Source organism: Neolamprologus brichardi, chromosome 2 (genome assembly GCF_056152115.1).
Source record: "Neolamprologus brichardi isolate AB-2024 chromosome 2, ASM5615211v1, whole genome shotgun sequence".
NCBI lineage: Eukaryota > Metazoa > Chordata > Actinopteri > Cichliformes > Cichlidae > Neolamprologus > Neolamprologus brichardi.
Window position 1 is genome coordinate 18,228,262 of NC_142105.1, and position 12,274 is coordinate 18,240,535.

The 12,274-nt window shown below is 43.1% G+C and overlaps 1 protein-coding gene across 1 annotated transcript; it reads right to left on the minus strand.

Annotated features, from left to right (window-relative positions):
* Window positions 1-492: 492 nt before the first annotated feature.
* On the minus strand, window positions 493-12,059 carry syvn1 (synovial apoptosis inhibitor 1, synoviolin). Its single transcript, XM_087847749.1, has 16 exons — window positions 11,865-12,059; window positions 11,074-11,219; window positions 10,898-10,990; window positions 10,614-10,766; window positions 10,210-10,258; window positions 9,139-9,242; window positions 7,002-7,128; window positions 6,803-6,902; window positions 5,077-5,142; window positions 4,843-4,959; window positions 4,480-4,649; window positions 4,081-4,239; window positions 3,845-3,991; window positions 1,968-2,151; window positions 1,676-1,788; window positions 493-1,584 (listed from the first exon to the last, which is right to left on the minus strand). Exons 2-16 carry the CDS (start codon window positions 11,203-11,205, stop codon window positions 1,388-1,390), a joined length of 1,911 nt encoding a protein of 636 aa, XP_087703875.1. The 5' UTR covers window positions 11,206-11,219; window positions 11,865-12,059; the 3' UTR covers window positions 493-1,387.
* Window positions 12,060-12,274: the final 215 nt, after the last annotated feature.

The following is a 12,274-nucleotide window of genomic DNA, read 5'->3' on the forward strand; positions in this document are numbered from 1 at the left end:
CTGGAGCAGTCTGGGTTTGCAATGATGCAGATGTTTCCCAGTACAAAGTAAAACCAGGGTCAACCCCAAATTTATCTGGATAAGCCAAAATTCTGCTTTGTAGTGCAGGCCTCTGGTTTCAAACCACCAAGACGTGAAACCAAACGCTTCAAGCAGCACTTTACAAGCTGACGTGTGATAGTACAGCAGCTATGTCCATCTTTCGTATACAGTCTGTGCCTAACATCTATAGATAATGGCTGGACACAATACCAGTGTTGTTAAACCTTCAGTCACTGTTATATCGTACATAGTGGGAAAAGAATAAATGCCTGACAAGAGTTTGCAGTTGTACAACACACCAACTGCACATAAAGGACAAGTGAACCTTAAGATGCAGTGCTGACATCCGAGTCAGAGTTTTTCCTCAATGATTCTGGCTAATGCCCGACTTTCAGATACCAGAAACACGAAAACATTTTAGCCTGATTGAACTCAACGTTAAAAGAAATGTTGTATAGTAGTTCTGTCAATCTTTATTACTTAAGTGTAGCAAATGAGAGACGCTGGAATCAAATGCTAAAGGTGCTCACTCATAAAGACGTGATGTCATTTAGATCAGCATTAAGTTTTAATTAAACACCCCAATCTCTAGCTCAGAGGCAACAATGACGCACTTAAACAGAAACCCTGACGAGAAGTGCTCACACTCACTGAGCTTCACTGTAACAATTCCACCTCTATGACAACAGTTTGCAAACAACTTCTGTACCACTGCAATTTCAGTCAGTTTATTCTGCATTATGTACAGATCATCCTATTAAAACTTTATACAGTATGTACACATTCAAATAAATCAGTATGTTACAGTGTCTGCAGTGGTAACGTGTTGAGAATGCAGGAAACAGAAGAATGGTGCATGTTAAATGAAAAGACAGCAGAGGAAGCTGATTGGTTTCATTTGATTTGAATTCACTGGATTGGTTGATGATCCATGTCCTCTGTAACACATCGATGAGGAGCGCGGGACCTAATGTCAGACGAATTAAAATAGGAAGTTCAAGCAAAGACGTCACTGACAGTAAAACTACCAAACACAAACCCAGCATGGCCTCTCCCACACTGATCAACCACAGCTTGGTTTGAAAGGACATTTCTTCTTCTGTCTCAGTAAGCTGACAAATGCCTGCAGTACTACTACTGCAGCAGTCCTTGATGATGCAAATCAAAACAAACAAAAAGCAGGTGCTATTGCTTTCTGACGCAGAAACAGTCCACAAGCATTTTCTGACAGTCCAGTTAGAAACCTGAACCTGTGGAAGAAAGCTAATGGAGAACCAAAGCAACCGAACACCAGCTCAGAGTTCCTGTTGGTCCAGAGTGATATGTCTGAGTCGGGACAAGTGGATCAGTTGTCTGGAGGAGGAGAGGGAGGCGATGACGACGATGATGGTGTTGTCTCTAGCTTACGAAGGCGGCGGCGTCTCAGCTCAGCAGCATTTGGCTCTCCATCCTCTCCGTCCTCCACTCCTTCGTCCATCTTCTCTTTTCTTTCAGTGGAGTCAGCGGACTGAGGGGAAAGCGTTGCTCCATTCACCTGATCGGCTGGAAACAGAATCGTCATGGTTACTGAACTTCTCTCCACTGTTAAATCCTATGAAAAACAAGACTTGAAAGGCGATAACCAGTTACTTACAGACGGAAGAGTCCCTGTCCGTGCTGGGACTCTCTGTGTTACTGCCAGCTGTGGAAGATGAGGCAGTGTGATTCGTCCCGCTGGCTTCTCCAGTGCTGCCAGCCCGAGGAGGACTGTGGAGACATTGGCAGAGGCACAAACGGTCAAACAAGCAATAAGCTCAAAATTCTATGTAGGAAACAGCATAGAGGACCAAACCTGGCACATCACTGTATCTCTTGAAGCACTGAACTGAGTTAAATAGTTACACATTCCTCATATCTAATCAAAAGTAAGAGAATCTATCCATTACGTGAGTGTTGCGACGGTGCTGAGGTAGTGGTGGATGTTGAGCATGGCAGCGTCTAGCAAGGTGTGGATGTTTTGAAGACACTGGAGTCGGGCCTCAAGGCCCCGCCGACCCTCTGCCTCCAGCTCCCTCAGCTCCTCTTCTGACAGCCGGGACAAGGAGGGAGGGGGAGGAGGCATCGAGGACACTGTAGGAGAGAGAAGACAAAATAAACTGAACTGTAACAGCACTGACACGCTAACAAACACGCTTAACCAAGAGCTGCCAGAGCTTTGGGACACATTTGCAGACACTCAGTTAAATTCAAGATGTTCCTACAGCCATTGTGGCCAAAACGTTTGAGAATGACACAAATATTGGTTTTCACAAGACCTCTACAATTCACCCTGCCATGCTGTCAACCCATTCTTTCATAATCAGTGCTTGGAGTTTATCACAATTTTTATTGTGTTTGTCCACCCACCTCTTGAGGACTGATGACAAGTTCTCAATTGGATTAAGGCCTGGGAGCCACTTAGTTATTACTTTGGCCTTATGACGCATTGAGCCCACTTCCTTGGGTGAGAAGCAGCCCCACAGATAAATTGTCTCAGGATGCTTTACTGTTGGCATGAGACAGTAAAGCAGACAATCCTTTTTCCAGATGCCCCAAACAATCAGAAAGGGGCTTCATCAGAGAAAATGACTTTACCCCAGTCCTCAGCAGTCCACTCGCTGTACTTTTTGCAGAATATCAGTTTGTCCCTGATGGTTATTTTGGAGAAAAGTGGCTTCTTTGATGCCATCCTCCAAGTCTTCGCCTCACTGTGTGTGCAGATGCACTCACACCTGTCTGCTGCCATTCCTGAGCAAGCTCAGCACCGGTGGCACCACCAATCCTGCAGCTGGATCATCTTTAGGAGACGTCCTGGCACTTGCTGGACTTTCTTGGGCACCCTGAAGTATTCATGGTTGATTTAGGTGCGATCATAGTAGCAACAGCATCCTTGCCTGTGAAGCCCTTTTTATGCAACACAATGATGTCCTTGCAGGTAACCACAGTTAATAGGAAGAACAAAGATTTCAAGCATCATGCTGCTTTAACACATCCAGTCTGCTATTCTGACTCAGTCATCATGACACAAAGATCTCCAGCCTTGTGTTCACCAACATTCTCACCTGAGTTAACAAGAAGATTATTGAAATGATCTCAGCAGGTCCTTTTATGGCAGTGATGAAATGCAGTGGAAACTGTTTTTTTGGGATTAATTTCATTTTCAAGGCAAAGGACTTTGCCCTTCATCTGATTACTCTTCATAACATTCTGGAGTATATGCAAATTGCCATCATAAAAACTGAAGCAGCAACTTTGTGAAAACTAATATTTGTGTCATTCTCAGAACTGTAAGTATGGCGATGTATCCATTTGCATCATTCATTTACCCTTTAGCTTGAATAAAATGGTAAATGGCCTGTACTTGTATAGCACTTTTACTAGTCCCTAAGGACCCCAAAGCGCTTTACACAACCAGTCACCCACCCATTCACACACTGGTGATGGCAAACTACATTGTAGCCACAGCCACCCTGGGGCGCCCCAGAAGTTAAGAATGCTCATGAAAACTCTGATGCTTTACACAAAACTGCCACAATCCAAATACATGTTTGAAAAGACAAAACAGTCAGGCTATGAGAGGTCTGACAGGACCGAGGCACCTTGGTGTGACAAATGAACCAACCTACCCAAGGTTTAGATCATAAGGAACAGAAAAGATGAATTTGTGCAAAAAAAAAAAAAAGTCACTCATACAGATATTATCATCGCCAGTATCCTTGAACAGCAGCCTGCTCAGGCAAAAACTCACATAGACCACAATATTTGGAAAACTGCTAACACTTACCAAAGGGAGGAGGTGGTGGCATGGGGAGCCATGGTGCAGCAGGGAAGGGAGGAGGGGGGAAAGAGAATGGGAAGCCTGGCACTGCTGATCCTGGAGCTGCTGCCGTAGCAGCAGAATCTGCAGTAGATGTTGTGGGCTGGGTGGTGCCTGAAGGGAAAAACAAAAGCAACAAAAGCCCAATCACTCAGAGATGTCTCTTTCATTTTACATTCAGGAGCTACAGGAGGCGTCCTTACTAGCTGTCTGAGTGGACTCTGTGCTGCTTTGTGGAGCATCAGTAGCACCTGGAGCTGGAGCTGGAGGTACAGCTGCTCCAGCAGGAGGAGGCACTGCAGGGAAAGGACCCCAGAAGGGGAAGATGCCGGGAGGAAACCCTGGTAACATGCCTAGAGCCACTGGAGAAAATACAAGGACAAAAGAACACAGTTAAATTCTCACATAGTGGAATATTCCTATCGCATAACCTGCTTTAAAACCACGTTCCCACTTCAGTTTACTTTTATCCAACGGCTGCTTTCAAGCTGGGAGAACCCACATACTGATGCTCTGCAGTGTAATGTGGGTGACCTTCATGTACCACTGAAAGCAACACAATCACAGGGGTTGCGATCACCTGGCCTTGTTTTTACTCTCACCATTAGGTGGTTGGCCTGCGGGGGCGTTTACAGGGGCGTTGGCAGGGGCTGCCGGGGCTGGAGGCGGAGCTTGGGCTGGAGCCGGAGTCTGGTTGTTATTCGTAGCACGGAGTACGTCCATGCGGCAGGTGGGACAGGTCTGCTGTCTCTGGAACCAAGAGCGCAGGCAGCTGGAAGGAGGACAGGACAAAAACACAAACCTTTCAAACACAAAGTCATGTTGAGTCTGCCACACTCACTCCTTTTCTGTTTAAACGCAGGTCCTGTGTTTAATGCTGACCACCTCTGACATGGAACTGTTTGTTTTTCTTTGCAGGCTACAATCTTTCCATGCTGATTCAGATCTTTTACCACAGAACTTACCTGGAGTGAAAAATGTGATTACAAGGCAATTTCTTGGCTCCAGTCACCATTTCTTCTCGACAGATGATGCAGACGTTGTCTGAGGCCTGCAGATCTTCAGGAGTAGCGTCTGGGTATCTGATCACAGACAGAAGAGAGAGGCGGAAGTGAACAACGTTTCTGGCCAGAGGACACATTAGTCACTCCATTATTCTGGGCCTTGATTTCACATCTACAAACCAGACGTGTACATACAGCGTATTCATGTTGCGGATGGCTCTCCGGGACATCACAGCATCTGTTACAGCTTTTTTGAACTGCCTGCAAGATACAAGAGAAGAGAAGCAATAATCACAACATAGTCAGTGGTATACAAAAGAGTCTCATTATGTAAAATGTCATTTTAATTAAGGACAAAGCACCCAAGTCTCCTCTATTAGTTAACTTACTTATCTAGTTAGTTACTAGTTATCTAATTGGTTTAGATAAAGATTTTAAAGTAACTGCTATTGTTGGACTCTACTTGGACAGCTTTGCATGATTCACAGTTTAAAATAATGCTTATTTATCTTATACTGGGCTTTGGTGCTGCCCCTCATTTCCAAACGGTGGAGGCAGATGCTTCTCCCTGACTCTGGTTTTGCCCGAGGTTTCTTCCTGTTAAAAGGGAGTTTTTCATTCCCACTGTCACCGAGTGCTTGCTCAAAGGGGGTCATTTGATTGTTGGGGTTTTCTCTGTATTACTATAGGGTCTTTACTTTGCAATATAAAGCATCTTGAGGCGGCTGCTGTTGTGATTTGATGCATTATTGAGCTGAAATGAATAAAGCTCCCATCCTTTCACAGCAGCTTTCTTCTCGACTGCCCCTCACAGACAGGACTTTAGAACAGCAGGTGGGTGGGGCTGCTGTGAACACACCCTCTACCCTGATCTGGACACTAAATGACAACGACACAAGAGAAGGAAAAAAGCCTCTTTTTTGCTCTAAATGACTCCAGAATCAAAACCATATTTAACAAATTAGAATGTTATACAAATATGACATAAAATAAAAGCATCATGGGTCCTGGGGTGGCTGTAGCTCAGGAGGTAGAGCAGGTCACCTACTGATCGGAAGGTTGGTGGTTCGATCCCTGGCTCCTCCAGTCTGCATGTCAAGTATCCTTGGGCAAGATACTAACCCCAAGTTGCTCTCCGATGCGTCCATTGGAGTATGAATGTGTGTGAATGTAGTTAGATAGCACTAAGTATAGATAAAGTGCTTGTGAGAATGGGTGTGATTGGGTGAATGAGGCATGTTGTATGGAGCGCTTTGAGTACTACGAGAGAGTAGAAAAGCGCTATATAAGAATCAGTCCATTTACTTTTAAATAAGCTTTTTTTTTCTTTTCTCAGCAATCATCTTTGTTGAACACTAAGGGGAAATTACACTTTGTCTCCACTCTAATAATTATTAGCACTGTAGGCAAATGTGCCAAACAGATATACATCTGGCTTTATTTCATTCATTCAAAAGGCTGAAATTAACGGTGACGACAGTCCTCGCAGTCCCATTTTTACAAAGATAACAGGACTAACGAAACTCAAGCAGGAATTCTGGTCACTGTCATGATAACTTTGCTTTCTAGTTTCTCTTTCTCCACATTTCCACTGCCTCTCTGGTGCTGCTCTTTTCCCCAGTAGCACAAAAACTTTAATGTTTTCCAGTGAATTTAAACCTAATGGGAGCTTTGAAGCCTAAGCTTCTTGCTCAGGGACACTTGCTGACATAGTCGTCCTTATTTGAAATTTTGGGCATGTTTAAAACAAATTTGGTCTAACATAAAAGTATATTTTTTGTAATTCAATAACTGTGTCTCATGTGTTTTAAGTGCCTAAATGAAAATCCTCAAACTGAACTGTGTATAAAGCCCAACACCACAGACCAATGGTAAAAACATCATGAAGATTCTGATCATAAGTAGTAAAGGAATCGCTCACCTCATAGCCAAATACATGGGCCGAATGGCAAACAGAGGGAAGGTGTGCACCTTTATCATGATGGTCATGAAGGCAATGTACAGGAACACTTTGACCACACCTGGAATAAAGATGTCAGATAACATTTAAGAACACCTGCCACCACAATCCCAGAACAGTTTCAGCATTTCATGCTTTGAACCCCAACTGAATACAGCACCTGTGAAGAGGTCGGTGTAAAGCATATAGACAGCCTTGTTATCCCAGGGGTTCTCACTCTGCAGGTCAATAGTATGCAGAAGATACTTGATAAAGGTTGTCAGGACCATGGTCAGCAGGATGGCATACTGAGAAGAACAAATGCAAACATTTGTTTTGGTTGTTATGTGCACGTATCAACCGATGAGATCCATCATTTGTATCATGGGCCAGCAGAAGGAAAGAGTGAGAGGTTCACAGCAACTGGTTCAAATCTAAAGAGCAGACTTATTTCACAGCAACCATTAAGACACAAAGAAAAAATACTAATCCCATTTATTAAAGCTCTTATCCTTAATTGAACAGAATGTTTTTAATGTTAGTATAATACCTGTGTTTACCTACTATTTCATATCAAAAATAGCTACTGTGAGATGGCTATATATATATATATATACAGTGGGGCAAAAAAGTATTTAGTCAGCCACCGATTGTGCAAGTTCCCCCACTTAAAATGATGACAGAGGTCAGTAATTTGCACCAGAGGTACACTTCACCTGTGAGAGACAGAATGTGAAAAAAAAATCCATGAATTCACATGGTAGGATTTGTAAAGAATTTATTTGTAAATCAGGGTGGAAAATAAGTATTTGGTCAATAACAAAAATACAACTCAATACTTTGTAACATAACCTTTGTTGGCAATAACAGAGGTCAAACGTTTACTATAGGTCTTTACCAGGTTTGCACACACAGTAGCTGGTATTTTGGCCCATTCCTCCATGCAGATCTTCTCAAGAGCAGTGATGTTTTGGGGCTGTCGCCGAGCAACACGGACTTTCAACTCCCGCCACAGATTTTCTATGGGGTTGAGGTCTGGAGACTGGCTAGGCCACTCCAGGACTTTCAAATGCTTCTTACGGAGCCACTCCTTTGTTGCCCGGGCGGTGTGTTTTGGATCATTGTCATGTTGGAAGACCCAGCCTCGTTTCATCTTCAAAGTTCTCACTGATGGAAGGAGGTTTTGGCTCAAAATCTCACGATACTTGGCCCCATTCATTCTGTCCTTAACACGGATCAGTCGTCCTGTCCCCTTGGCAGAAAAACAGCCCCATAGCATGATGTTTCCACCCCCATGCTTCACAGTAGGTATGGTGTTCTTGGGATGCAACTCAGTATTCTTCTTCCTCCAAACACGACGAGTTGAGTTTATACCAAAAAGTTCTACTTTGGTTTCATCTGACCACATGACATTCTCCCAATCCTCTGCTGTATCATCCATGTGCTCTCTGGCAAACTTCAGACGGGCCTGGACATGCACTGGCTTCAGCAGCGGAACACGTCTGGCACTGCGGGATTTGATTCCCTGCCGTTGTAATGTGTTACTGATGGTGACCTTTGTTACTTTGGTCCCAGCTCTCTGCAGGTCATTCACCAGGTCCCCCCGTGTGGTTCTGGGATCTTTGCTCACCGTTCTCATGATCATTTTGACCCCACGGGATGAGATCTTGCGTGGAGCCCCAGATCGAGGGAGATTATCAGTGGTCTTGTATGTCTTCCATTTTCTGATGATTGCTCCCACAGTTGATTTTTTCACACCAAGCTGCTTGCCTATTGTAGATTCACTCTTCCCAGTCTGGTGCAGGTCTACAATTCTTTTCCTGGTGTCCTTCGAAAGCTCTTTGGTCTTGGCCATGGCGGAGTTTGGAGTCTGACTGGTTGAGGCTGTGGACAGGTGTCTTTTATACAGATGATGAGGTCAAACAGGTGCCATTCATACAGGTAACGAGTGGGGGACAGAAAAGCTTCTTACAGAAGAGGTTACAGGTCTGTGAGAGCCAGGGATTTTCCTTGTTTGAGGTGACCAAATACTTATTTTCCACCCTGATTTACGAATAAATTCTTTACAAATCCTACCATGTGAATTCATGGATTTTTTTTTCACATTCTGTCTCTCACAGTTGAAGTGTACCTCTGGTGCAAATTACTGACCTCTGTCATCATTTTAAGTGGGGGAACTTGCACAATCGGTGGCTGACTAAATACTTTTTTGCCCCACTGTATATATATGAATGAGATTCAAACAGCCAAAGACGTGTCAAGCTAGCTTATTGTTTGCATGTACAACAGTTTCAATTCAGCTTCAGCTCACGACAAACCTCAAATCCAAACACAAGCTGGACCGAAGCGCCTCGGGTAATGATGCTGTGACAGGCATGGTTGACGAACAGGAAGTCCATGACACCCAGCAGTCCCATGAGAGCTGCAGAAAGTAAAGGAGCACATATCAGTATTTTTCTAACCAGTTTCTCAGCACGAAGTTTGCATGCAGACGGTTGGAAGTCTAAACAAAAATGATGTTGCAAAACTTGAATATGTGTTGGATTTGATTAAGGAAACCTATCATGCTGACAGAGCTACAAACTGTCCACTGTTCACTTACAACAGTTTGTAAATACAAATAAGTCATTAGCTTATACATATTCCCTTATTCCTAAAGAATTTCACTTTGCAATGATGCCACCTGCAGTTAAATCCACTTATTAATATCAAGGCATCCTATTACAACACCAAGACTAAGGCAGACTGCATGGCTTAAAGAGGTGGTCAGAGTAAATAAAAGTTTTTTGAGCCAAAAGCTCAGATACTAGGGGCTGATGAAAATTTATTCATTCAATTAGACAGTTTTCCCCCTGCTCTTGACTCTGCATGATGTCACAGAGAGCAGAATCCCTACAGTCATCTGAGGCACAAAACTCTGGTTAACTGTGGCTGTGACACACAGCAACTCTAACCAGCCAATAAGAAAGCTGAATTAGGGGTGAGGGGAAAGGAGCTAAACAGTTCGTTTGAGCACAAAAGCATCATGAAGGTCAGTATATGATCAATTTTCTTTATGTTATACTTTAATATAATCTGAGACTAAATACATAGAGGTGGAAACGAACACAGCAGGTTTTTGTAACAGACCAGCTTCCCTTGCAGTGTTCAGGAAACTGCTGTGGCTTGTTACTGTTATCCACTGTAATGTTCTGGCCTTACAAATAAACCAGAGCAGGTGGCCTGTAGTGCAAGTAGAAAAATTTGCATATAGTTTCACTTAGCTAAAGATTTATGACTTCAATTGGTGGAAGAGACAGAGTTGCCCAAAAGGAGAAATGAAAGACAAAAGGAAAGCCAGCACAGAAGTGAGGTATGAATGATATTCCACTGTGCTGATGTCTACTTACATAAAACCCTCATGTGAAAAACCCATGATATGTTGGGACTCCGCTCCATCTGACAGAAAAAAGGATTGAAAAGACCCGTTAGCACAGTATCGTATAAATCTGTATGCTTTACATTCTGCAACTTACGGGTCTTTTTGAAATGGCAGTTTTAATATAGTTACAAGTCATCTAATTTACAACATGCTAAAGGCTCTTTATGTTTAATTTCTAATAAAATGATCAGTTATAAAATCTCCAATAACAATGACATCAATGCTCCACACCCTTAACCACACACCATCTGTTCCACCCGGTGTCCCACACTTCCTTTCTACCTTTGAGCAATGTCCTGTACACAGATGCAGTGGAGTGTGTTTTATGTGCATTGTGTGAGACAAGGAAGCGCTTTATCATTCATCACTCACAAAGTCCACCCGGTCCTCAGCCAGCCAGTGAAAGCACTTAAGGAACAGGAGGAGGGTAAAGAGGGCGACGAAGCGAGGAGAGAAATCATCCCTGAACACAGTGAAAGCCAGGCACGTCTCGGTCACAGCGTACCACGAGCGTTCGATGAGATGCTGGGGGTAGCCAGGAAAGAATGTTCAAATGCATATGAACAAAAGAGTCTCAGCAGTATTATTAAGACGTGCAATAAATTCTAAATTAAATACGTCACGATGAATCAACTGAACATAAAAGATATCCCTACCTCCATTTCTGCAGCTCTCAACTGACCAAAAAAGACCTTCCTCATAAACTTTCCCAGCAGAAACACCAGCACAAATGCCTGGATGTACAACACCTGATACCAGGAGAGAAAGGAAAATTTAAAGAATTTACAGAAAAAACAAAACATGGAACATTTGACTTCATTTCCAATCTTACCGCCATGCTGGGACTGCTCTTGGTGAGGTAAACTACAGTCGGGTAAAACTGGTGTTTCAGTAAATAAGCATGTGCCACAACGGCCCCAGTCAACGCCAGACTGGTGACAGTCACTAAGGCTGCTCGCACCATTTTGGCCTTGGATGCTGTGGAGGGGAAACAGATGGAGAAGGAATGGAAGAACAGGTTAATGCTTGTGAAAGTTGACAAATACACTAAAGCAGAACGCAAATAAAAGTGATATGCTTGGGGGGGAGGGGCGTCTTTATGCCATGTTTGTTTTACTTAGATAACGACTTTTAAAATAAAATGTATTAGGTAGACTTTATGAGGGTATATGGTCAAAAGGTTTTGGCATTCATAGTGAAATATAGTTGTGCTGTTAAACAAAAAAAAGAAACGTTTTATATTTAAACATCAGTGATGCTTCCTTTTGAAGTTTTGAGCTCACCACTACAATTATCAGGAATAACTTATAGTAAAGCTAGTTAAACAACAGCTACACTCCCTCTTCAGAAAAATCAAACAAAACCACGTATACAGATGCTAAGTAGCTTACTGTTTTTAAAGCTAATGGGCCAATGAAGTCTGAAAGCCGACTGACCTGCCAGGTTTTCAAGAAATATTAAATGCTAAAACCACAAATATAAAGAAGCTACACATTATCCAAATAATGTTATCTGCTCCACAGACTAACTGTCAAACAGTTAACTGTGTTAGTTAGCCAGTTTTAGCTAGCGTTAGCATGCTAGCTTCTACCGTTGCAGCTGTCACTACTCTGCGGGACTCACCTACTCGATGTCTGTGGTAGACTTTCTCCTTAGTACCTTTGTCGGATGTATCCCTGCCTACTTGAACTGTATATTATCAGCAACTACTCCATTTCAGCTCTTTCACAACACCCTCCCTGTAAAATTTATTATCCTCACCCCTTTCTGCCTGTATACGTGTTTATCTTTGGCTTGCTCACTAGAAGCCACCTCACATCCGGTTGGCAAAATTATTTTGACGCAAGACCAATTTGTGTGTCTCACGACATGCTTGTGTTCTTATGTCCGGTAATCGCTATAAAAAGCAGATAGAGGGACGCTTAATTTACAGTATTTAGTCACGACTTAATATTAGTGTTTAACCCCTATATTGCATAACAGTGTTTGTAGGTGCGGTTTGTTTCACACTACTGTATTGTCAAGCGACGCAC

What these genes read in the sequence shown, in the direction of transcription:
- syvn1 (XM_087847749.1), bottom strand. Translation starts at nt 11,205, where the DNA reads ATGGTGCGAGCAGCCTTAGTGACTGTCACCAGTCTGGCGTTGACTGGG. An exon ending in AGAGCAGTCCCAGCATGGCG is followed by an intron (nt 10,991 to 11,073) that starts GTAAGATTGGAA and finishes TCCTGGTATCAG; the next exon opens with GTGTTGTACATCCAGGCATT. An exon ending in CTGAGGACCGGGTGGACTTT is followed by an intron (nt 10,259 to 10,613) that starts GTGAGTGATGAA and finishes TTTTTCTGTCAG; the next exon opens with ATGGAGCGGAGTCCCAACAT.